Raw genomic sequence first — 25,225 nt, 5'->3', positions numbered from 1 at the left:
ACAGCAATTAAGCAAGCATTTAACATGTAACTGCTCGCAACGCCCCAGCGATGAGATGAGCTGAGATGAGAGCTGCTTAAAGGAGGAGGAGGAGCAGCAGCAGGGGGTGGAGAAGTAGGAGTAGCTGCCAGTAGATGTGATGAGTCGCGACAATGTCGCCCGTGTGTATGTGTGTGTGTGTGTGCTCGTGTGGATAGTACACCCTCATTACCTTAGGGATTGGGTGTGGGGGGTCTGGAAAACAGTTTCCAATTCGCTGACTTGTCGCACCCAGTGAAAAGGTCCCTTGGACGATAAACGTCGCTGATAGCGCAACATTTATCAACGAATAACAACTTGTAACAGCAACAACAACAACAACAACAAGTTGAGGCCCAAGCTCAATTGAGTCTCAAATTGATGTCAGCATTATCGCTAGCTGTCATCTAGAACAGGGAGTTGGGGTTGACTTGGCAGTCGGGGAGTTACTCGCATTTATTCTTAATTTTTGTCAGCATTTAGCAGCGGGCGAGCGCTGTTCAGAATTTCACATGGCCGCAATTGCATATTTATGTAGATGCAAAATGCAATTTTAGTTTGCGCTTCGATTTAAGTGCTCATAAATAAAAATGCCACCCCAAAGCGTAGCGATTGTTGAGCCACCCTAAGCCAGAGGGCTGGCTGTCAAAAAGGCAACCGGAAAAGTTTGTAAACAAAACTAATGCCGACATGGGTGTTGATAAAGTTCTCCAAGAGAAGAGACACAGAAAAAGAGGGAGAGAGAGAGCGTGAGTGAGTGAGAGGTTGGGGGTAGTAGCATCTCTAACCCAGCCAGCATCCGCTTATTGAATTGCACTACACGCTTGATTGCCCGCTAAACGGATGTGCAGAAACAGGAGCAGGAGCAGGAGCAGGAGCAGGAGCCGGATGAGTAGTTGTCCTGGCATTCGATTCGAGTGTGACATGTGAATTCGTCATACCAAAAAGCGCAAAATATTATCCAGCTACGAAAAATTTTGTTCTGGTTTTTCGCAAACATCACAAAGGGCTGCTGCTTGGGGTGGAGCTGAACTGCGCCCTTCACATATCTAATGGACTAGCCCTTTGTCATTGGCTTTTCCGGCAGTCGAATCTAATGGCATGAGATACATTAAACAAGCTCTAGGCTTTTCACACAAATGTCTTGTGGAAAGGAGAGTGGGGTATATAGATTGATTAAGTTTTAAATGAGCTACATACTTGGGAGGAGCTCTAGACAAAGCCTTTCATGCAACTAAATGTGATGTTGGAAGCCGAAGAGAAATTTTGTTAATGTGTATATATTATTGAGATTAGCTAAGAACTAGCTACCCTACCCTGACAGTAGATCACTTAAACACATATACATATGTTTACATTTTGAGACTAAGTATGAATACTCTGAAGACTCTGTTAAAGAAACCTCTTCATATTCTTAGCCAACCAATACTTTTGCCACACTTCATGAGAACTTCAGATTTTACTATTCCTTGCCTTATAAGCCTTCCATCCACAACTTCCATAAACTAATTATTAATTTACACAGCCCAGACTTAACACTAAAAGGTTTTTGGCTAATTACAAAAAATTTTAAACAGTCCATTTCACTTTAACAAATTGCAACAAATAATCCGGAATTCTAGCTATATATCCCTAACCGTCCTCCACATCGGTTTCGTTTGACAGTTATGGAAATTTATGATTCATTGCCAGAGATTTGAGCTGGAACTGGGGAAAAAAGAACTTTTCGCGACCCGAAACCCATTGGCAATGCAATATCCATTTGTTTGCGCAACATTTGTCACGCAAAGGCTGGATGGCTGTGGATGTGGATATGGATGTGGATGAGTATGAGAAGTATAAGCATCTATGGAGGAGTATCACTCAGCAGCCAGCCACCCCGTAACATTGTAATAACATAACTTTGACTTTGATTTTATATCCCGGCAAATGTTGCAAAAACCGTCCTCGCTTTCTGGCTGGCGGCGAATTTATGAATTTCATTTACTAATGGATTGTGGTAAGCGCCCGAAAATACCACAGATGTCCAAATATGCTCGTTCCCTGGATTATTAAAGTTATGTCTAGAGATTGTAGAGCAGTGAAAAGTTAAATCAGTGGAATTACAAATAGTTATTAATAAATTTATGTTTGCGATAATACAAAGGGTCTAAAAGCTACGTTTTTAAGTATATTTGAGAATATAATCGATTCCGAAGTTTAATTCCTTATCAAAGTAAAGGATAAGTTATCATAAGGCAATGAATCCTTTGAGAAAGTGGGCTCAGTTTTAACAATTAAGGTTTAATAATTAATATAAAAGCTAGGATATCAACAGTTCAATTTCTTAGGAAAAAATATTTACAAAAAATGAATGGGAAGATAATTTATTTTACAATGAAAGTTATAAAAATGGAGATTCAATGAAATTTTTATGCTCCAACCTATTCCAACAAATATAAAAAAATAATCTGACCCTTAACAATAATTCAAACTATAAGCAAAACTTAATTCCAAATGAAAGTTTATTAACTTTTTACTGCATAAATTAATGCTTAAACAATTTTATAGAATCATGAATATTATTATTAGTTTTTCGGGAAAACATTCAGTCCACAGCGCGTGGCCATTTTGTGCGCCCGTTTGGCCAGCTGCGATTGGCTGTTACGAAAACATAATAGCTATGTGTATGGCTCCCCGCCTCCTGTTCATACGCTCTACTGGTCCTGCGCAATGTCTTGCTATTTCTGCTGCTGCTGCTGCTGCGTGTACATAATATGCGCAGGACTTACATAAGCGCCTGTCTCTATATACCCGGCAACCGCAGCTGCCATCCAACCAGACTCGCACTCCAACCATGGGGATAGCAAAAATAAGAAAAAATTACTACATATTTATAACATGGAAGCTGCCGACTGCCGGCTGCTGTTGGCTTCTGTCCATTTATCTTTGGATCTGGGGTTTTTTCGCTCGGTTGGGTAGAACCTCAAGCCTCGAGATGCGACCAATGGCAGTCAAATTTTATGGGCAAACTTTTTCTGCTACTCTTGCCTCTTCTCCCTGCTGGGCAGCAAATGCGCCAAAGTGGCGCCATTTTTGCCGCAGTGTCAAAACTTTTTACAATAGAACAACTTTGAATACCCTATTTAAGCATAACAAGAAGATTTATGGAGGCGGGAGTGCACGACTAGAATATACCAAGAACTGAATGCGGGGTAGCTGTAGCGAGTCTTATGTTGAATATGAATAATTAACCTTCAATTTTTAATTAATAATTTACCCATACTTCATTAATTTACATCTAAATTCCTCTACAATGAAAAATATCTATTTATATATATTTACGTACAGTTTTTCTATAAATTTATTTTCATTTTTCACTGTAAACATTGAGACTGGAATGGAACATATACAAAAAAAAAAAACACGTTGCTCATTTCGATTATAATTTATAATTATTATATAATATTCAGTATAAAAAACACGTCTAATGCAAGGTAAACAAAAATTGTGATAAATTCATTCATCACATTCGATAATATTCAGGTTCGTAACAAAAGAGCTGAAAAAACTCGTTTGCTAAGTCGCACTAAATGGATAATTTTTGAATGTCTGGAAGAACTTGAAGCCAATTTCAACTTGAAGACTCAGACGCTCTAAGCACAAAGTAATGTATACAAAAAACATATAAAGTATTTATTGGCTAAATTTATGGAATTCATTATGTATATTATTTTCATAGAGGTTTTACAATTTATATTCTTTTTCTTATATAATTTTCTTTTTGCTTTTCAAATGCGGCTGCACACGTTTGATATGCACAGTTATTGAGAAGAGACTGAATAGACTTTAGACTTGGCTAAATTAAAAAACAAACAGATTGGTTACAAACACAATATAAATGGAAGAGGATAGATAGATTTTTAGATATGGTTAGCTCCACTAGATGCTGTACTAGAAGTGCATGAAATTTGTCTTGTGGCTTTTGTCATGAGGCTTCTTCATTGTTCTAATTTTCTTGTTCAGTTTTTCTTGTTTTGTATTGTTATCAAATTAAGTCACATATAATTATTATTTGTTTTTGTTTCTTTTTGTTATTTTTTTTTTGGGACCTTGGCGCTATTCAATCAATTAGGTCTACGTAAAACGAACAATTATATAATATTGTGTAGAACAATCTACGCTGAAGTCTTAAGTATTTCATTTCAACTAAATTTAGTTGCCGCCTAGTCAGGTGTGTGTGTGTGTGTGTGCTGAGTGTGTGTGAGTTCGTTTTAGATATTGTTTTGGTTAGCTGAGCCGAAAGCCTAATAGAACTTTTTCGCTTGCGCCTCGCTTCGATTTCTGTGAACGAATAGAATTTGAATTTAGATAAGACAGTTCGAGTGTATAATTGATTGACTTACTTGAATATATTGTAGAGAAATACTAGCAGCAATTGCACAGCTGTAACGCTTAGGAACAACGTAACACCCACGCAGCTGCCGGTGGGACAAGGCGCTGTCTGTGCCCCAGCCTGCGGCATACCCAATCTGTAATAGAAACGCAGCATTAGCAATATCATAAACAAGATTAAATTGAGTAGATGACAAACCTCTGTCCCACATGGGAGATGCCCTGCTTGACTTGATTCATGCCATCGCGCATTTCGGTTATCAATGACTGCACATCGTAGCCAGTGGACTGAATTTGCGCCGTGGGCGCGTTCTTCTGATTTATTTGTATATTATCAGTGCGCACATTGATATCGCCAGCTAGTTGACGTATCTCCCGTATGGTGGTTAGAAGAATGTTCTGATTAGCAATCAGCAAGTCCACATCCTGCCGTGTGACTGCGACGCCAGCGGTTACCTGAGGCAGTGGCGCTTGGCCAGCTGCTGGAGGAGGTAACGCTTGGCCGGCATTGGCCGCCAGGCCACGCGAGACTAGAGAGAGTGTATTCTCCTGACGTCCAATGATCTCGTCCACCTTGCGCGACAGTTCGCGCAAATGCTCGTTTATCTGGCTTTGTCCCTGCCAAATTTGACGCAGCTCTCGCTGATTCTCCGACTCGTAGAACTCTTCCCATTCCTCCTCGTCTTTGTGCTGTAAAAAGAAAAGCCTTGTTAGCTCAACACGCATTATCAGCGGCGCAGATAGCGCCTGTCTATCACACAATTGAGTGTCAACGTGGATTAGGCAGACAATTTACGGCATTATAGCCACACGCCTTGAGTGGCGCGCACTGATTAGATAACTTACCGCTTCGTCTGGATGTTCCTTTTTGTATTCCTGCTTTTGTTTCTCAAGCTTATCCTGGTACTCCTTGTACTCCTGCGTCAGCTTCTCCTGATTGTCGACCTTCGGGGGCTCTTGCACCTGGCCGGCAGCATGCAGTGACGTGGTCAAAAAGTGGAACACATCGTGATCGTCGGCCAGGCCACCAGTTGCCGCCGAAATGCCAAAGTAACCATGCTTGGGCAGTTGCACGCCATCGGCGCGCAAGCACAGCTCGTAGTCATCGTTGTTGTTCGTCATGCCGTTGTGGATGAGCACGGTGAGCACATTGTTATAGTACTCGATGCGAGCACGCGTGGGGAAGGGCTTATTACGGAAATCTCTTAAGCATCCGCTGAGCAACTGCGTTGCACCATCATTGGTGTGATCGTACTGCTTGGTGCCATCGTTGACGACGGCACTGATGTAGGGATTGTTGTGCTTGTTGTCGTTGTCGAACGAATCAAAGATGATGGCCAGACCGTTCCAACGGTCGGAGGAGCCAAACACAGGACCATTGTAGTCACCCTTCTCTGTTGTATACCAGAAGGCCAGACCATCGGCACCAATGCGTCCACGTCCAGTCACACGAAACACGATCTCCACATCCCACCAATCAAAGTTTGTCTGTGATTTCGTCCAGATGGCGCCCTTTTGTGAACGCAACGAGGGCGCCACGCGTACGCTTTCGGCACTGGCGATGGCATCTGAAATGTAGAGGCAACAGGTGACGTTTAGTTTATACACAAATTCCAATTTAACCAAAGTGCCTGCGTGTACACTTTGTTGCTTTGGCGTTGCGTTGTCGTTCGTAGTTTCTTGTCTGATGCTGGCCGTTTTGCTGTCTCGCTCGCACACACGACAAGCTGCGCAAGTGGTCAAAACAACTGACGTGGAGCTGAGACCCCCTTTCGTTTACTTACTTCCCCCGTATTCCCAAAACGGCACCGTTCCATCTTTTTGAGCCAAGTATGGCGGCTTAAACGAGTACTTGTACTCAAACCGCCTATGCACGCCGATGGCGGTGGGGTTCAGGTTGCCAGCCACATTGTTCTGTGTAATAATTATGCAGAAAATAGCCAGAAATTTGCAAATCGTTGGCAGCAGTAATTCCGACCCGGTCGCTAGCATCTTTCACAGTTTGACAGCGCCACTATTGTTGGCCTGCTCTACCAATAACATTCAAAGAGTTGCCAAGCTCTCGGCACACGAAATAATAGATAGTCGCCTATCGGCAGCTATCGATTGCAGCACTGATGCAACTTTCGATACATTGCGCGCCCGATTTTAATTAGAGAAAACTTGAGTGATGTTTGTATGATGCGGAAAACATTTATTTGGAAATTTTAAAGAGTGGAAGTGTGGAAGTGCATTGCTAGAACATTGTATATATCTAAAAATGTTCGTAAATAATGCTGTTTCATTATATCGACTTAAGTTTATTATTATACTCGTATGTTTATTTCGTTTCAATTGCCTTTTGCTGATATCACCAAAGAATGTTATTTTTTAATTTTTAGAAAAATGTTATCATATATATATAGTATTGTTTAATTTTGAGCTTATAACTAGTATATATATATAAATATAGGTTTTACTGCCTCAATAGCATTTAGTGTGGGCTTATTGTTTGCTCAGCTAATTAGGATGTCATACTTAGCTGTGTGTGTAAATGTTGTGGGTTTTTGCTTCTCAGAGTCCTCTATACGAGATTTACGCTTCATTTTACAAATGTTAGTTACTCAATTCAATATTCAATCACAATCACTTACGTTTAGTTATGTGTGGGTGTGTGTGTTTGTGCAATTAAATCAAAAATAAAACACAAAATTCAATTAGAGAAACATAAGTCTAAACATATTTTAAACTTTGTTTATTTCAACATAAAAAATAAACGAACATAAATTTCGATGCCAAAAAAGAAGGTAATATGATCATGCCCTATTAAGTCCTATTACGATAGCAATAAATTAACTTTAAATAATTTTGTGGATTTCAAAAAGTAGTACGAAACAAAACGTTAAGTACTGCTAAATATAATTTGTAATTATATGTATATATACCGTTGTATATATACACATACATAAAGGGTATACAAAATTATTTTGCTTAGTCGAATGTGTTTTTTTTTTTTTAACGTGCGTTCCCTAAAGACTACAGAATACAAAAAATCTATGTGTATATAATTGTTTGCCTTAAAAAATATACACGCTACAATATTGAATCGCAATTTCGTAAATTAAGATTAGGTTTCATTTCAAAGACTTAACGTCTATAGCGTTTACATGCATTTTGTAGGCTCTATCATATTCATCAGTGCTCGCCTTTGTTTCAATTCAATTATTGTTTCTCATCTGAACATATTTTGATGTTTTTCTGTTTTCACATTTAACTTTTTTAAGCAAGTGTTGTTTTGCTTTTTATCGTTTTTTTAAATTCATAATCACTTTATAGCTTATGCACATTGAAAGTTTCTTACATTAAATGTGGGTGTGTATGTTATGTATGTATGTTGAGTGTATGTGCTGATTGTATGTGCATGTGTATGTGTGTATAAATCAATACAAACTGATTCGAAAACGAACGCAAATTGGCTTATGAGACTTTTAGGAACGAAATTCAATTTGCGGACAACGCTTCAGTGGCAGTTAACAAATGTCCATCTGTGTGTGTTTCATAAACTGTTTAACAAATGCGAATATTATGGGATTAATTACTTAATGATTTGCAATGTCTCTTTTGTATGCATGTGTGTGTGTCAAACTGTGTGCTTGAGTGTGGACTGAGGTAAATAATATATATATATAACATAGAGTACTACAATTATACAAAAACTAAAAAAACCTATGCTCGAAAAATACACATAATACGCTACAAGATTCTCTGCTTGGCTCTGAAGACAGTGGATCCTTTTCTCTCCGTGGCTCTCGCTCTCGCTCTCGCTCTCGTTTTCCATCTCTCATCCTCCTTAGCTCCATTAGTGCACATGCTGATGATGAACTGAGCTAGTCGGCGTTGTTCCAAATGCGTTCATCAATTGTCCTTCATAGATGGCAATGAAGAGCATAATAACCACACCACTGAGCATGCCCAGAATTTGCAACAAAAACTGTGTCAGCGACTTGTGAGCAGCCGAGATCTCCGGCATCTGTAAATGAAATCGAAGATCCAAAATTTAGCATAGAGATTAGCCGACTAAAGCCACAAATCATACTCACCATATCGACCAGCGCAATGTAGATGAAGAGTCCCGCAGCCACGGCAAACATCCATTGGGCCACTTCCTGTGATTGTCCAAACACAATGCCAAAGATCATGCCAATAAAACTGAGCACACCCGTCAACAGATTATAGTACACAGCCGACTTGACCGACATTCCGGCCTTCATCAGGATGGCAAAGTCGCCCAGTTCATGCGGCAGCTCATGACAGAAGACAGCTAACGAGGTTGAGAAGCCACCGGCAATATTCTCAGCAAAAGCAGCACCAATTGCCATACCGTCGGTAAAATTATGGAGACCATCGCCCATAATGATCATCCAGGCAACAGCGCTCAGCGTCTCCGGTGGCGAGTGCACGTGTCCATGGCGATGACTGTGTCCATGATGGGAGGATTCATGTTCGCGCAATATAACAGTCACATGATCGTTCTTGTCCTTCGCGCCATTTACGGAGCTAGCGTTGGTGTCCAATTCAGTTGTTGCCGTATTGCTGCTGTCCTGGTGCTGCTGATGATTGTTGTGATTGTGATTGTGATAATGATGGTTCATTTCGGCATAGTTATTGTGCGAGGTAGAGAGCAGCGATTGAGCGGCCGCTGCCGCTTCACTCGACCCTTCTTGTTCAGTCTTGTCACAGTGCCGATTGCTGCACTCGCCGCTGGAAGCATCGCCGCCAGCACCCGCAGCTGCAGCAGCTGAGGAACCAGCAGGCCCTGAGCCCTCGTCCGGCAAATGCATCCACACATCCTGCTTATTATTCACTGTGATCTCGTCATAGCAGTACGGATATGAGCTATACTTTTGTTTGCACATTTTGTCGCCAGCCACTGAATTGTTAACTGATGAGTCCGGATCGCGCATCACCTTGGCGCGTGATGGTTTCTTTGTTTCCTTCTTCTCAACGCTTTTGCGCCACTCCGATATCATGGTCAGCGCATGTTCCGTGACATAGAAGAATATAATGCCACCAAGACAGCCCAAGCCCTTCATGATCATGCCGCGCTCGTCCTGGCCAGCCAGCGACTAGACCGACATAGATAATCAACTATTAGTAAAGTTTATTTGGTAGTTTTTCTACTATCTAAACTTACGTGTGGCAGCAAGTGAAGCAGCGCATCTCCGGTCATCGTGCCCACGGCCAGCGACACGAGATATTGTATGATGTGCTTGTAGTAGCGGGAGCCCATGAATGGTATTATGGCCACGCCCACAAGACCCAATATACCACAAGCAAACACCGATGAAAAGGCATAAATCCATACTGTAAGAAAAATAGAAATATTAATATGATTAATCTATAAATAGTTATACATATATATATTCTTTAAGGAAAAGGAATATTTTATACACATATATACATTTTTTGTATAGATAAGGCATCATTGATTATGCTACAGACGCTCAGCTAAAATCTTATCATATTAAATATAATATATGTAATAGACACACCTTATACAAGTGTAGATAGTCTACACTATTAAATTGATAACATTTCCCATAAATGTGATTTATATTAAATATATATATAAGTATGTATTTCTTGAAAGTGTTTGCTCTATGTATTCACTCCAAGAATTCCCTTCAAGTATTTTCTCTGTATTCAATGCTTAGCTGAACGACCTTGAATATTCACACACACTCCACTTCGCTTCACTTTACTGCAGCACTAGGCTGTCGACACCCACCGGGCCTGGGCAACTGAAGAAATGCTGCAGCTGCTGCCCTTTATATAGGTCGACTTGCTTGTAAGTTGCGCTCAAAATTGGGCGCGACGCAAGGTCACGATCGTTACAGCCGAGCATTAGGGAAGGCTCGCTGCTGCTTCGTTTTACTCAACTATAAATACCGAATGAATACTAATGCACGCATAGAGAGTTGAATTGATCTTCCTCTGTGGTTCTTCTTTGGCTCTTGCTCTTCTTAGGCAGACAGACATGCGAGCATATTTATAGGCAGCCAAACACTCAAAGTTAACTCGGATTGCTCAAGAGTATATATGTATGTATAATAACAGCTACATAGTGTACGGACTCATATATCTACATATTTATAGTTATTAGACGGCATAGAGAGTAGTTTCTTCCGTTTTATAATTCTCTTAGGGACGACTATTGAACCCATACTCTATAGATTACTTTCCTACATCTAGTCTGAAATAGGCTAAGCTAACGTCTCTCTCCAAACTTACCATATAAAATGTCGTCTTTCTGTTGCGCCTCGAATTTATCAATATCAGCCAGCACTTCGGGCGCAATGCAACCGCCGCTGCTCGTCGCCAATTCGTGCAGCAGCACTGGACACAGATACATCAATTCCCTTTCATTTAGCTCATAGTCCGGCTGTGATGGTGCAGTGGCTTCGAGTGGGCTGCAGGCAATGCTGGTGCTCGTGCCGTTGGGTGTCAGCGTGCAGTTGGTCAACAGCAGTGGGTGCTCCGCAGCTTTATCGCCGATATGGCTGAGATCATGCGGCTGCACATGATGCACCAGGCGATCAACTGGCACACACTGCAATGTATTACAAAGAGGACGTTAGTCAAACTTGGAATTGGAAAGAACTGCAGCTACTTACGCTATCGTTGCTGCTGACCAGATGCTGCAGTCCGAGCTGCTGCATCAGGGTACGCAGACTGCTGGCATTGAGAGCCTCGTGCAGTTGCATCAACTGCTGCAGGTAGTATTGCGTAATCTGCGGGACGTGTTTCAGTGGCGCGCCGTGCCCGTGCTCGGCCTCATGGTCGTGACCTGCGTGTCGTCTGTGTCTCTTGTAGGGCGGACTTGTGCTATAGTTCTGGGTATCATTCTCATCGGCCAGCTGCCTCTGTTCGGTGGATATCTCACTGGATGGACTTAGATTGCCATTGGCTAACTGTGCATTCAGACTGATCGTTGTGCGCTGTGTCGCCCACAGCTTCTCGGCATCGTGATCCTGGCAATGCAGCCGCTGTGCACAGAGCAGGCACACCACACACACGGCCATTATGTGTCGTGCCATCGTGGACCGTCAATGCTTGCTGCTAATTGTTGTTGAATCTTCTGATGCCCCTGAACCCGCTGCGGATCCAGCTTCTGTTCCCGTTCCCCTTCTCTCCACTGACTTCTGTTACTGATTTATTCTCGTTTGTTGTGGCCCAATCTGCTCATTATATATTCCGAAATTCCAGCGCTTTGTTGATTCTGCAAGCAGGTAAAAAAAAATATTTATAGTTGGAATTGGCTAACGGCTGGCCGGCTCAGTGAAGCGTGTTGGACGACACTGTGAATACCCCCACACTCATTACGCATGTGTCGATCACAAATTACAAAAAACCATTGCATAAGCCGACAACAACAACAGCAAACAGTCCCAACAAATTAGCGGAAGTTCAAGTTCATTTGGCGGCCACTTGATGAGGACTCCAAATATGGCCACGTATTGTTACGCCACACACACGCACACGCACACTCAACCACTTTGCCTGCAGCCTTAAATGGAACATTGTGGCTGCATTTCTTGCTGCCAAGTCAATCGACTCAGCTTTGGCAGCATATTCAGCGAATCAATCATTTCACAGTAGGTGTGAAAATGCTTTTAAAACGTGTTTTCTAATCGCTGCTTATAAATGTTCTCTGTGTAGGATCACTTAATATTTGCACTCTTTATATAGTTATATCTAGTGTCAGTAGTCCGAAGGAGTCTTAACCACAGTTATCTGCTAGATCAGTGACAAGAGACAAGTTGAGCCAGCCATATGTGTTTGGTAGATCAACAAGAACTTTAAAGGAAATCGTATATACATATACATACATATGTATGTGTATCAGTATCTAATTTGTTTGTATAGAAATGTAAAATTGTAATGTATTCATAACTATTGGTTAATCTAAAAAACAAATAAGGTATATACAAACTTGGAGCTCATCTATTACTAGTCCATAAACACAGGGTATTTGTTAGCTAACCAGATGAAAATCCCAAAATTCTGCGCATTTTTTTCCAGCTTTTACTCACAAGTTATTCACAAGTTATCACTTTACATTGTTGTTCGCTGAGATAAGCTCTTTATGTGACAATTTTAACTTATTTACATTCATTTTAGATTTTAGAGTCTTAACTATACTTATTTCAAACTCACTCAAGTCAAGTTCTGTTCTGTTCTTGCTAGCTAAGCGGCTTTCGCCTTAATGCATTGCCTGTGATTGCCAAACAACACGAGCAGTCGAGTTAATTAGCTTCGAGCCGTGATTATATAAAGTGTGGGAGTCATAGACAGCTCCCCCCCCCCAAAGGCGACGTCATCAATAGCTGCAACAAGGCAAAATGCAAACCACATTTGGCGCGTGGCAAAAGTGAAAGACATGGCAATAGCAATAGAAAATATTGCCGCAACGCCAGCATACCAAAATAACGCAACTGTTTAAGGGGGGAGATGATCGACTTAGAAATACCCTGAAAGTGTTAAAAGTGAATTTGCTGAAAAATTGTGAATTTAATGTAGAGGACTATGAAATATACAATATAATCCGATTCTAGCTCTAAAATTCTATATGTACTCAAATAGCTAAGCCCATAAACGATTTTCATCTCTACTATATGATTTATTATATACATACTTATAGTATGTATATAATATAAAATCGATCGCCAAATCACATTTATACCCTTAATTAATAACTATCACGAGTATCAAATTCTCATGCTGTTATCTAGCTGTTACAAAAACTTTTGCAAAATCAATATACCCTCAATTTTGCTATGCAGTTGCAATGGGTTAGGGGTATAAAATACGTTAACACAATACAGAAAATTGCTGTGTTATTGCTTTAACTAGCTGCAGTAGTTGTTGTTATTGTTTATGATGTTTGTTGTTGTCATTTAAACAATTTCGCAATTGCGCACTGAATGGGCTACCAGACAATTAGTTTGATTTCCTGCAAACCAGCTGGAAGGCGGTAGGGCGATAGGGCGATCGGGCGATAGGGCGGGTGAGCAGCCCAATTATTGATAAAACTTTAGTCAAAAAATATATTTACGACCTAGCATGCTGCCTGGAGCGACGCTACGTAGGGCGGCTGAAGTTAGCGTGGGTAGGCGTATTTTGCACCTACGCAATTTCTATCAACTATCATCGACCTAATAAAAGGGAAACGTCACCGTTTTCCGCTGCCGCTGTTGCTGCACTAAAGTTGCTGGCGTGAAGGTCATGGGGGTGGCCGGTGGGCGTGGCATTGCACTTGGGCAATGACAAGGACGCACGAGCGACACAGGCAGGCGACGCTGAAGGTGAAAGGTTGAAGTCAAACGTACACTTGTTGCCAGGCAAAAAAAAAAAAAAAAAAACAAAAAAACAACTCTGCAACAACTTGATTATATGTCAATAAAAATCAATTAAACAAAATACAATAACAAAATGCAGAAAAAAGAAATTTAAAATAGAAGCCACGCTTCAATAAATGACGGACTTTTCTCACACACAAGTTTTTTTTGTTCCTTTTTTTTATATTATTAAAATTGAATTTGTTTCTGATGTTTCTTTTTTTTTAGTTTTTTGTTGTTGTTGCAATTTGTCAATTTGTCAATTTGCCGTTGCCAATCAATTCGACTACTCAGTCAATTGGTCAAGTGCTGACCGCCAATCGTTGTTGTTTTTGTTGTATTTTCTGTTTATTTGTAATCAAAGCTCATTTAAATTCAGTTTGCATGTTTTGCATGAAATCACAGACACATACTCAACGAAACACTGAGAGAAATTACAGTGCAGCCAATTGAAAATATTGTAAATTGCTGAAAGTTAATTTAAAAATATAATTAAAGAACTCTGAGAAGTTAAGTTTCACAGTTGCACTGAGAGAAATTGAAGTTTAGTAAGAGTTTCTGAGATTTATTTGCTTCATTGAAAACAACAAACAGTAGCTAAGAGCATTTTAAAACACTGAGAGAAATTATTGTGCGAGTTATATTTAGTAAGGTTTTGCAATATCCTTTAGAACTTTATGACTGTAATATTCCATATTCAAATCTCTTGCACCACTGTCACCCACACATACACACATACACACACACAGTAAAACACTGAGAGAAATTAAAGAGCTCTTCGTTCTTGAGCATGGAATTCACGTTTAGGTCAAACAGACTTGTTTAGCTTTGCCTGCAATTTCTATATATATATATATATATATTCCATATATTTTTACTATAACCCGCACACCCACCAGCCACTGGGCCAAGCTCTGGACGCGCTTTCAAACGAAACTTAACTGAGTAGCGCGCGACGCTTTCAGCTGGTTTTTATAGTAAACTCGTGTGAATTACTTTTCATTATATACATATGTATATGTGTGTGGGTCGGGTCTCTCTGTTGATCTGTTGCATTGATGTCGCGCCCAGTTTCCGTCTGGTTGGTAATCTTTTGGAGCACTCTATTATCAAAACAAGGGAATGGGGCGTGCTCCAGTCGACCAGAGTGTCGAATTAGCTTGTAGTTGAACAAAAAATACTAGATGTATATATACATAAATGAGCTCAATAATATCGATCGTAAACTAGAAGGTCTGTATGTAAAATATTTCGTTATTACTTGAATATTAAGTACGTTTATAATGCTTGGTGAAAGTAAATTTCAGTTTTTAGCACTGATGACCATAAATTAGGCTAGGACACTATCAGAAAAATTGATTTATCGAAATGGAGATATGATTAATATAGACTGAATAGTAGCACAAATGATGTAACTATTAATAATACTTGAAACTCTTCGTCAAACTTCAGTAGAAACCAGTGGAAAATTTAACTCTTATAATTATACCCTTACGATTTGCTCCCTCAATTTATAAATAAGCTCAAGGAAATTGCTATCTAATAAATAAATAAATACTCTGTTCTGAATAAGCTTTCCCTTTCGTTCATATAAACTAAATTATTAAATGGTCAGCAGCTATCTCAGATCGCCTCGTTTCATATAATATAAACTTCTACTTCAGGTCTCAAGAGCTCCAAATTCCAAAATCTTCAAATATCAAAGAGAAAAAACAAACTGCTGATCGTAATTGCTAAGCTGGCATAAATAATAAATAATTTCCACGAAGTCACTTAAATCTTCAGGGCCAATAAACTTGTGAGCCTGAGTCATGTGCTTTTTTTTTATCGTTGAATCTCCATTTTAGCACTTTTGAAAACTGAAATTTCATACCTAAAGCCGCACGACGATAGCAAATCACATACACAGCATAAACGAACGAAAAGTTGGGCTGGTCGTATTATTACCGGTTGTCGAGCCCGCGAAACGAACGAAGCGTCGACTCAGCTCGTTGCACGTTATCTCCAAGTCTCCAATTCTCCACTCAGCAGGGAGCACAACATGAAATTTCAGCCGCCAGCTAATAATATTGTTGGGTAGATATGGACCGACTCATATGACTGAACAAACAAACTGTGAGTGGTTTTTTTAGGCAATGCCCGCCGTCGCGATACCCTCCTGAACACAGCACAAACTAAAATCAACAAGAATACATAATTTTTATCTCTTTTTCAAAATTCAGAACAGAAAACTAAACGAATATTTGATTAAACGAGTACTAGGATTCGAAAAAAAAGTTTCCACTAATAAAAAGGCTAAATGGAAACCAATTGAGAGACCTTAAATGAAGCAGAATACAAAAATTCTGTAAAATTTATATTTAACTTAAATTATAATACATCTAGGTTCCCTAAGCGGCAGCTGAGTTGGTCACAAATACTTGCACAATCTGTACAGGGTATGTATATTAATTTTATGGGTGAGCTTAAAGTTCTGAGTAGCAGCTAACTTGAAGATTTACAAGTTGATATACATACTATATACATATATATATATATGTTTATAGTAAATATGCTTAGAGTGCCGCTCACGTTGGCTTTAGTCGCTGCCGCTGTCACCGACTTGGCCTGCCGCTATCGTAGTCATTTGTCGCATGTGGATTGACCTTCCCATGTCCATTGACTACGCCGCACTCATAGTAAATAGTGTATTACGAGGGTCCAAGTTTAGCACGACATATGCCACTCTGATAAACCTACACATGGGCTGTACCTATACCTGTACCTCATACCTATTTACGGCTACAACCTAAACTTATTGAAGGGCTGCTCATTACGATAAATAATTCATTTGCGATCTATATCGAGAATCATGCGGTAATCGCATTGTAATGTCCCAGTGCTTCCTGATAAAATGCGAGGGCCGATCAGGTGGTGCTAAAATGGGTTCGTTAAAATGCATTGCATGAACTATGTAATTCACTTCGTTGCACTCTCAATTCGATTGCTAGCGAAATTGTTAATATGCAGCCGCATGCTGCAAGCGATTCCAATTGTTCTGTTCTGTTCCATGACCATTGCCAATTGATAAACCTCAATCAACTCTATAATTGTGCCATATATATGTACATATAAACAATTATTGAAGAGTTTACTCAGTTTGTATTACCAGCTTTTAGATACTCTTTATGAAGGAAGATGTTCTTGAAATGTCTTTCAAGCGGATGAACTAAAATTCTTGGAACTTTCTGTTTCACTCTAGTTACATTTATCTTTAGTAGCTTAAGTATTAGAGATAGTAAAGATTTCTAGATAGTATTTAACTAAATTGCCTATTAATTCCCTTTATACTACTTCTATACAAACTTGTCAGCAAACAGGTGAACGTGCTGCGAGTATGAAATAAGCTGTAGGCTATACAAGAACTTTATTAAATATATACATATTACAAAGTCCACAGCATTTTTAACCGTTTACCAATTTGAACTACAAGTAGAGCATTAAAAAGTGCTTTCCAAAGAGTTGGTAAGCGTAAAACACATGTTGATATGATAAATGTGTCATTGCCGATAGGCGACTATGCTCCATATACGGCCCCACACACATACACATCCATATGTACATATATGTATGTCTGAATATTCATTAAACACCCACGCAGCAAATAGTATTACCAAATTAGACAACTAATCTAATGATAAGATACTACTAAATACATATATTTATGCAAAAATTTGTTATCTTGCAATAAACGAAGCATTTCAGATGCCCCAAATAGTTAAATAAAAATCAAATTTAGAACTGCAAAACAAATACCAAAAAATAACATTAAATTACTCATATAAAGTAGCATATATACATATGCACTTATATATATTCTGAATACACACATACACAAGTGTCAAAATAAAAAAAAAATCCAACGCACATGGACTGCTCTATAAATACATGCATATAAGTGATGAATGGAAGAGTGGGGCGGATTTGGGCATTGGTGGAGTGGTCGCTGCTGATGCACACACGCACACATGCACACAACTGTCGTTATTGGTGTGAATAGAAAGAGAATCACTGCGTAATCTAAGCATAGGAACAAATCAAAAGTTGGTTATAAGCCGCGTATCAACAAGCAAGCATTCACACGGCCCACACATAACAGACACTCACGCACACACACTCCCACTCACACACATATGTTTCGCAGAAAAATGCGGTCGTTTTGCAGTATGGTTTATAAACTTACCTGTCTGCATACAATGTATATCTTTGACTACAGCCGATTTTATATGTACTTCACATGTGTCAATTACGAATTTGATTTGAATCGCTGCTGCATTTAAAGCGTAGTGATTGCATTCATTGAGTGCTGTTCACAAGTTGGAGCTAAATGATGTTGCAATCTGTTAAACTGAGTGAAATGAGGAGATAACGGCATTTGTTGATTGCGCTGCACAAATCTTCTTTAATGCAATATTTGTATGTAGCATCAGCTTGCGGCAGCGGCGGCGTCGCTATCCGAGCGGCAATGGTATGAATTGGTTGCGTTAAAACCACGCACGAAAATGGCACCAACACGTCACGCGCACAATTCTTTAGTGTTTGGGCTAACTGATGGCGTTACGAGTGCCGCAGCAAATTTATTTCTGATGTTTAAATAAATGCCGATTCACATTGCACGCACGCTCCCAGAAATTTGCAATTAAAAAAAATATTACTGCTTCTTCTTATATAATGTCATTCACATGACAAATGAGAACCGAATGCGTGAGTGCTGTGATATTAAGCCAACGTTATGTTACGTTACTGTTAACTGAATTTGTCTGTTAAAGTGTGCGCCAAAATATGAATCAAAATGCCTTTATAAATTTCATTGCATTGTGAAATAATAAAGATAAGATATTAAAAAAAAAAATTATTAAATTCACTGATAATATGCTTTGTAATTTGAATGACAGACAGACGTTTAATAGTATTTTTGACTTTGCAACATTCTTGTATTTTTACCATTGTTTGATAGGGCAACACTGTTTAATTGCTAAACAAAGGCGTAGGTGCAGATGAGTAAATAAATTGTACCTTTTGCGCTGTTTGTTTGTAAGATGAGCTCCTGGCGTGAGAGTATAACCAGTTTACCAACAGCAGTTGCACAATTTGTCAACGACAGTGCATCAACAGCTTCTAGTTATCTAAATTCGTCACATTCAAGCTCCTCTGTTTCCGAGGAGAGTGCTCCACAGCATACGGACTACAAGGCGTTGCCCATTCCCGCATCTCTGGTGAAGGAACAGTGGCGTTTGATATTCACCTCAGATGCCAACAGCCAGGACTTACAGGCAGCCATTGCGCATTGCCGCGATCTTGTCCTGCTGAGTGATGAATGTAGTGAGGAGCGTCGTTGGCTAGTGCGTCATTTGGTGGACTTGCGCTATTCCCTGCAGGAGCTGGAAGAGGCGCAGGCGGTGGCCAACACGGATGTAGTGGTATTGAATGCTATAAAGTCGGTGGTGGGACACCATTTTGTGCCACATCATCCAAACGCACGTAACCGCCTACAAGCAGCTGCCAAAAGATACTATTGTGATCATTGCGCCGGGATTATTTGGCGAGTCGTGCAGGCGGCCTACATCTGCAGCGATTGCAGCTACCTGGTTCACCAAAAATGTATTGACAGTGTGCAGCGTGTGTGTGCTCATGTGCTGGCCTCCGATCGTCAATATCCGATTGCCGATATTTGCCCAGAGATTGGCTTAGCCGCCCAACGCTATAAATGTGCAGAGTGCTCGACTCTGCTTAATTTCAGTAAGTAACAAGGCATCGTTATCTGTAGCCTACCAGCTAATCACAAATATTTCTTGCAGAGAATTCCTGGATTGAGCCACGCCTCTGCGATTATCGCGGTCTCTACTACTGTCCCTCGTGCCACTGGAATGATAGCTTTATTGTGCCTGCTCGTATTGTGCACAACTGGGACTTTACGCCGAGAAAAGTCTCACGAACCGGTCTCCAGGAGATCAAGTTGTTTCTTGATAAGCCGCTCATCCGTCTGGAGGAGGAGAACCCCAAGTTGTTTGTCTTCTTAGAGAAGCTCTGTACTGTTAAGAAATTACGTCAGAACCTGGCGCATATGCGACACTATCTAGCTGCATGTAAGGATGCTGCTGAACAGAAGCTCATGGATCAACAGTTGGGCAGACGCCGACATTTGGCGCAGTCCAATGAGTTCTACTCAATTGGTGATCTCGTGCAGGTTGAATCGGGTGCCTTAGCTGAATTCCTGCAAAGCGTCTTCAAGGTCTTTGGCAGCCATATACGTAGTTGTGAAATGTGCCTAGCGAAGGCGTACATCTGTGAGATCTGCAGCAACAACGAGGTGATATTCCCCTTCGACGATGGCTGCATCAAGTGTGATCAATGCAATTCCATTTACCATCGTGCGTGCTTCACCCGGAAGAACATGATATGCCCGAAATGTGTGCGCATCCAGGAGCGTCGCCTACAATTGCAACGTAATGTTAGTAAGAAGTCGAATAAGGAAGAGGATGATAATGCGGAAGACTCTGACTCCGCCTTGGAACCAGTGGACACCACGTAACCCAACCGCTTTAAAATTTATTGTTTTTAATTTGTATCTGTTTTATCTTTTTTTTTTTTAATATGTTTTTATGTACATAATGATAAGACTACACCGCAGTAGCGAGTGCCCAATATATATATATAGTATATACAATATATGAAATATACGCAGTCTTCCTCTACAGATTGCTCACTGCGCTTTCTTTCCATACTTTTGCCGATTGTGAAACTTGCGCGGATTAATGCCGTAGGCCTTGAGCCGATCATCGCTGATGCCGTTAGGATTAGAATTATTCGCTTTGCCTTTGGTTTTAAAGTCTCGCTTAGACCGCGGTGCCTCGCCTTTATTGCCTGCCTTCTTGAACGGATTTGGGCCTGTTGATTGAGCTGGTTGCTGTCCTGGAGCTTGTTGCTTCCTTGGGGCTTGCTGCTTTCTTTGAGCTTTTTGCTGTCCTGGACCTTGTTTTTGCCTTGGACCTTTTTGAGGCCTTGAGGCTTGTTGCGGTCTCTGAGTTTGTGGAGGCCTTGGAGCTTGTTGCTTTTTGAAAGGATTGCTGTTTGCATCATTTGTTTTGGCATCATTTTTGTTAGGCATTTGCTTTTTAGCAAATGGATTTTTCGAGTTTTCCTTGTTGGCAACCTGTTTCTCTATTTGCGGCTTTTGTTTTTCGAACTTCTTCTTCTTTGCTGGTGGTGTCCCATTGGTTGCAGCCGGCGCTCCATTCCTTTCATCCGAAGTCTTCATTGTCTGTTCAACTTCTTCAATCTTCTGTTTTTTGGCAGGTTTTTCACTAGATGCTGCGTCTTCTTTCTTCACAAGATCTGAACTCTCTTGCTCGTCATTCTTAACTGGAGCTGGAGTTGTTGCACTTGTTGTTGCCGCTGCAGCTGCAGCTGCCGCTTTTCTTTTTAGTCGTTTTCGCTTGGACTTTGATAGTGTCTCTGTGGGCACTTGTTCTGCAACTGGCGCAGCAGGCTGCTCATTGGGGTCCGCTTTAACAACTAGTTCGGTTCCAGCTTGTGCACCACTTTCCTCTTCATCATCAGAGCTGCAAATATTCGTTATCTTAGCACAAGATATTATTTATAGTCCATAATCTTACCCATCGCCGTATAAACTTTTGAAAATCTTTCGCTTAAGGTCCTCGTTCTTGGCTTTCATCTTGTACAAGCGCTGCTCTCTTTTCTCCACATGCTCAGGACGGTTTTGCACAGCCTTCTTAAGACTAGCCCATTGGTTGAGCTCCTTGTTCTTAGCCAACAAGATCTGAACGTATAAAAAAATTACAATCCTTCTTTCAAGACATTGTTATTCTTCACTAACCTCCTCGATTGTTAAACCAAAATCATTCGGCGTCGTCTCCACGTACTTGAATCGACAAGGTTGGTCGCCCACTATGTCCTCATAGTCCAGTTTGTAGTATTCATCAATATAGTCACCATATGTCTGTTCGTCATCTGGATTAAACGGCGGCTTCTCTGCTTGAATCATTTCCATGAAACGATTGCGACGTCCCTTGCGACCTTTTCGACTCCGCGTATTTTCGATCAGCTCCTGTTGCAGTTGTTGCTTGGCGGTGACTGGATCATAATCACAGTCCATATTAAAGTCATCGTCTTCGCAATGGCCCTCGTCATCTTGCTCATTGTATTGCTTTGGATCGTAGTTATCCCAATCCTCAATTGCCAATTCTTCAATATCTGAAGGACACTCAGGTTTTTCTTCGCCCTCATCCACTTCGTAGTACTCATCATTGAAAATTTCCTGCATGCGTCGATCGTGTGCTTCCGGATCGAAATCCTCCTCCAGTTCCTCATCCTTAAAGCCCAGCTCATCGTTGCCCGTAACTGCTTTTAGCTTGCGTATTTTCTCTTCAATCTCTTTGCGTTTCATTTCCTTAATCAAATCCAATTCCTTCATCTTTTGCAATTTCTCCTGCTCCTTGCGCTGCTTTATCTCTTTACGTTTTTCCTTACGTGTGTCGTCCTTGCGACGAAGCGACTGCTCAATAGTTCTTGGATAACGCTTAATAAATTCTGCATCTGGCTCCTCGAAACGAAAATTGTATTTTTGCTCAAACTCTGCCTGTTTCTCCAGCTCCTTTTCGTCATCTGACAATGGAGCGCTCTCTCCCACGATTTCATCGTAGGTAGGGATTTCGGATTCATTAGTGTTGGCATAGCCCTTATTGAGTATGTAGTCACGCAGAAAACTCTCTCCTTGAGTTAACTTGTTGCTACTCCAGTATTGCTTGAGTGGAGCCAACTGTTGCTTTGCATTTGCGTCGATCTCTGCATCCGCCTGCTTGCCGGCCAGCCATTTAGCAAAGTCTGCCTCCTCAGCATCGGTTTGCGCCTGAGTTTTGGTGCGCTTCTTAAAGATGCCACCAAATTCCTCATCTTCTTCGTCATCATCTTCACGGTTCATAACGCTCTTGAACTCTGCCTTGAGACGTCTCTCCTCTTCCACGGCTGTGGGCGACTGCGCCCGCTCGAATTGTTTTTCCGTCAGTGCCTCATCGTCCGAGCTCTCAAATTTTCCGTTGTGTTCCAAGATAACCTTACGCTCGTAATCTTTCAAGGTTACCGGTTTACTCTTGCTGGATTTCTTTTTGGGTGCATCTTCATCGTCGTCGCTGTCGCTGTCCGCCTTTTCATTGAAGAAACGTGTTTCCTTGTCGTATATGCGAGGATCTTTGCTTTTCAGCGAAGCAAGAGTTTTGAAAAACTCTTGATCAAACTTAACATCCACCTCATCTTCATCAGAGGACTCGCTATCGCTATCCAGCTCTGACTCTGAGATATCTAGACCCCGATCCTTATCTGAAATAAGTAACAATATTTGAAATTTCTAAAGAGATCTTCATATGAAAGATCAATAGGTAGCTTACACTTCTGTAACAGCTCCTTTTTGCGCAAAACATTATACGAGTTGGCATAGTCCTGATTAGTTGATAATTGTAGATCGTCCGCATCATCGTCGGAGCCATCAAACAGTTTGTTACTCATAATAAACGGTAATTCTTTAATGTTTATTAGTAAAAAGCCAGCACGTGTGTTAGTTGAGTAAACTAAACTGGTTCTATTGAATCATATGAGCTAGTATTTTTTAACTGCCGAAAGTACCTAGTTCCGGCATAGTTCCCGTTGCAGCCCTGGCTAAAATATTTCTAAAACAAAGAGCACTAAATGCAGAGCTGATTAAAATACAAAATATAAAACTAAATAGCGTGATTTACAACATTCCAAACAATGACGGACACGGAGGAAACACAAGCTCCCACAACAACATCAACGACATCGGTTGCAGCACCCCCCGACAAGGATTCAGCAAAAAGTAAGATGCAGGCCATTGCTTCCTCGAACACCTGCTCAATGCACAATGTTTTGTTTTTCTTATCGCTTATAGTTTGCATTCTGCTGAATGCAACTGGCAACGTGCCCATTATAAAGAAACGCACATGGACCGTTGATCCCAACAAGACTGTCAGTTGGATACAAAAGTTTATACACAAATTCCTCAAACTCGACGCCAGCGAACAAATTGTACGTATACGAACGGATCTTTATAAATTTCCCAATCTTTAATTCATATTTCGATTTCATCAGTTTTTATATGTAAATCAAACATTTGCACCTGCGCCTGACCAGATCATCAAAAACCTGTACGAATGCCATGGCGCCAATGGTAAATTGGTTTTATACTATTGCAAGAATCAAGCATGGGGCTAAACTTGGATTTGCGACTGGCTACTTAAATAAGTATTTATTTGCTTACTTTTATGTTTATGTTATGTTAATTGTATAGGAATTGACGCTGGAAAAATCTTATAAATTTCACATTTTTATTTCCCTCAAAGAGAGGTCTTAATTACGTCTATTAAAGGACCACATTTGAAAACAATTTCTCGTAATCAATAAGATTTAAATAGGCTAATGGCTTAGTCGCCACGCAGTGCTTCCAGCTCATCGGCTGCCTCCTTGGATATTCTGTGATATTTGGCTACAGATGGGCGATAATAGTAGGCTTGGTAGTCGTTGCGTTCGGACATCTTTTTGCGAATCTTTTCCTCGAGCAGGCTGTGGAGAGAATTGTTAGCATTGCAAGTTGTATTGGGGATCTATAGTCTTACCGGATTTGCGCCTTTTCGTTCTCCTCAAAGATGTTGTGCAGCGCTTTCTCGTATTCCTGTTGCTGCGAGGTTAAAATATACCGAGCAATAAACCGGGAAATAGGATTCTAAAAAAGCAAAACACACGTTAATATAAACTAGTACGATAAAGATCACGTTCACGGCACCTTCTCGTATTCCCAATGCTTGGGTTCGTAGTCTTCGGGTATTTCGGCCAACTGTGAGGGTCCCACGAAGATGTTTGCATATAACACCAGGGCGGTGATCGGCAGTACGCCAATCATTACGTAAAAGTGCAATAGATCCTTGAACTTATCCCACTGGAAGCGTGAGGGCTTAATAGTCATGTGATGGTGTCCATGATCACTTCCCATTCGGCGCAATTGCTGCTGCAGGGCTAAAATGGAGATCCATGGAAACATATTTGTGGTTGCGTAATGCAGGCTGTGTTTACACCCTCATCTGATGCATTAGCAGATGTGCTTACCATTCCTTGTGGCAGGTGTAAGCAGTACAGCCCCATTCTTTGCGAATTGTGCCGCTGGCAGCAGCAAACGGCTCCAACCAACCATTTTTATGAAATTTTACGCTATTGTGCTTTATACCAAAATAACGTGAACGTCGGTCAGTCAAAACAAGGGCTGCCGTAGCAGATATGTTTTATATATCGATACTATCGATTGCAAGCAACTTGACGAAAGTGTAATTTATTTGTAATCTTAAATAATAGAATAAATAATATTTAATTCGAAATTTATTATCTTATCGTAC

The 25,225-nt window shown here is 40.6% G+C and overlaps 6 protein-coding genes across 10 annotated transcripts; 2 read left to right on the top strand and 4 right to left on the bottom strand.

Moving 5' to 3' along the window:
* Positions 1-3,433: 3,433 nt before the first annotated feature.
* ergic53 (lectin, mannose binding protein ergic53) lies at positions 3,434-6,433 on the bottom strand. Its single transcript, XM_018099830.3, has 5 exons — positions 6,177-6,433; positions 5,239-5,960; positions 4,592-5,082; positions 4,404-4,529; positions 3,434-4,341 (listed from the first exon to the last, which is right to left on the bottom strand). The coding sequence occupies exons 1-5, from the start codon at positions 6,382-6,384 to the stop codon at positions 4,305-4,307; spliced, it is 1,584 nt and encodes a 527-aa protein (XP_017955319.1). The 5' UTR covers positions 6,385-6,433; the 3' UTR covers positions 3,434-4,304.
* Positions 6,434-7,105: 672 nt separating this feature from the next.
* On the bottom strand, positions 7,106-18,473 carry foi (solute carrier family 39 fear-of-intimacy). 5 transcript variants are annotated; one of them, XM_089259167.1, is made up of 6 exons: positions 18,004-18,473; positions 11,046-11,650; positions 10,663-10,981; positions 9,566-9,735; positions 8,472-9,497; positions 7,106-8,401 (listed from the first exon to the last, which is right to left on the bottom strand). In XM_089259167.1, the coding sequence occupies exons 2-6, from the start codon at positions 11,466-11,468 to the stop codon at positions 8,231-8,233; spliced, it is 2,109 nt and encodes a 702-aa protein (XP_089115293.1). In that variant the 5' UTR covers positions 11,469-11,650; positions 18,004-18,473; the 3' UTR covers positions 7,106-8,230. The 5 variants fall into 5 exon arrangements, with proteins under 5 accessions (XP_089115293.1, XP_017955314.2, XP_089115292.1 ...); XM_018099825.3 differs by having other exon boundaries at positions 17,992-18,472; XM_089259166.1 differs by lacking the exon at positions 18,004-18,473 and adding an exon at positions 15,717-15,993.
* A 270-nt stretch (positions 18,474-18,743) lies between these two features.
* DEF8 (differentially expressed in FDCP 8 homolog) lies at positions 18,744-23,036 on the top strand. Its single transcript, XM_018099836.3, has 2 exons — positions 18,744-19,547; positions 19,607-23,036. The coding sequence occupies exons 1-2, from the start codon at positions 18,848-18,850 to the stop codon at positions 20,338-20,340; spliced, it is 1,434 nt and encodes a 477-aa protein (XP_017955325.1). The 5' UTR covers positions 18,744-18,847; the 3' UTR covers positions 20,341-23,036.
* LOC108650624 (protein KRI1 homolog) lies at positions 19,839-23,375 on the bottom strand. The gene is made up of 4 exons (XM_018099823.3): positions 23,213-23,375; positions 21,646-23,144; positions 21,425-21,588; positions 19,839-21,370 (listed from the first exon to the last, which is right to left on the bottom strand). The coding sequence occupies exons 1-4, from the start codon at positions 23,328-23,330 to the stop codon at positions 20,512-20,514; spliced, it is 2,640 nt and encodes an 879-aa protein (XP_017955312.1). The 5' UTR covers positions 23,331-23,375; the 3' UTR covers positions 19,839-20,511.
* A 100-nt stretch (positions 23,376-23,475) lies between these two features.
* Positions 23,476-24,225, top strand: Atg12 (Autophagy-related 12). The gene is made up of 3 exons (XM_018099859.3): positions 23,476-23,658; positions 23,731-23,867; positions 23,931-24,225. The coding sequence occupies exons 1-3, from the start codon at positions 23,574-23,576 to the stop codon at positions 24,051-24,053; spliced, it is 345 nt and encodes a 114-aa protein (XP_017955348.1). The 5' UTR covers positions 23,476-23,573; the 3' UTR covers positions 24,054-24,225.
* ND-SGDH (NADH dehydrogenase (ubiquinone) SGDH subunit) lies at positions 24,148-25,098 on the bottom strand. The gene is made up of 4 exons (XM_018099856.3): positions 24,942-25,098; positions 24,622-24,851; positions 24,455-24,561; positions 24,148-24,401 (listed from the first exon to the last, which is right to left on the bottom strand). Exons 1-4 carry the CDS (start codon positions 25,024-25,026, stop codon positions 24,263-24,265), a joined length of 561 nt encoding a protein of 186 aa, XP_017955345.1. The 5' UTR covers positions 25,027-25,098; the 3' UTR covers positions 24,148-24,262.
* Positions 25,099-25,225: the final 127 nt, after the last annotated feature.

Source organism: Drosophila navojoa, chromosome 4 (assembly GCF_054131105.1).
Source record: "Drosophila navojoa isolate 15081-1374.11 chromosome 4, UAZ_NAV_1.0, whole genome shotgun sequence".
NCBI classification, from domain to species: Eukaryota; Metazoa; Arthropoda; class Insecta; order Diptera; family Drosophilidae; genus Drosophila; species Drosophila navojoa.
Note: the sequence above shows the minus strand (reverse complement) of the source record. Positions and strands in the feature narration are given on the sequence as shown.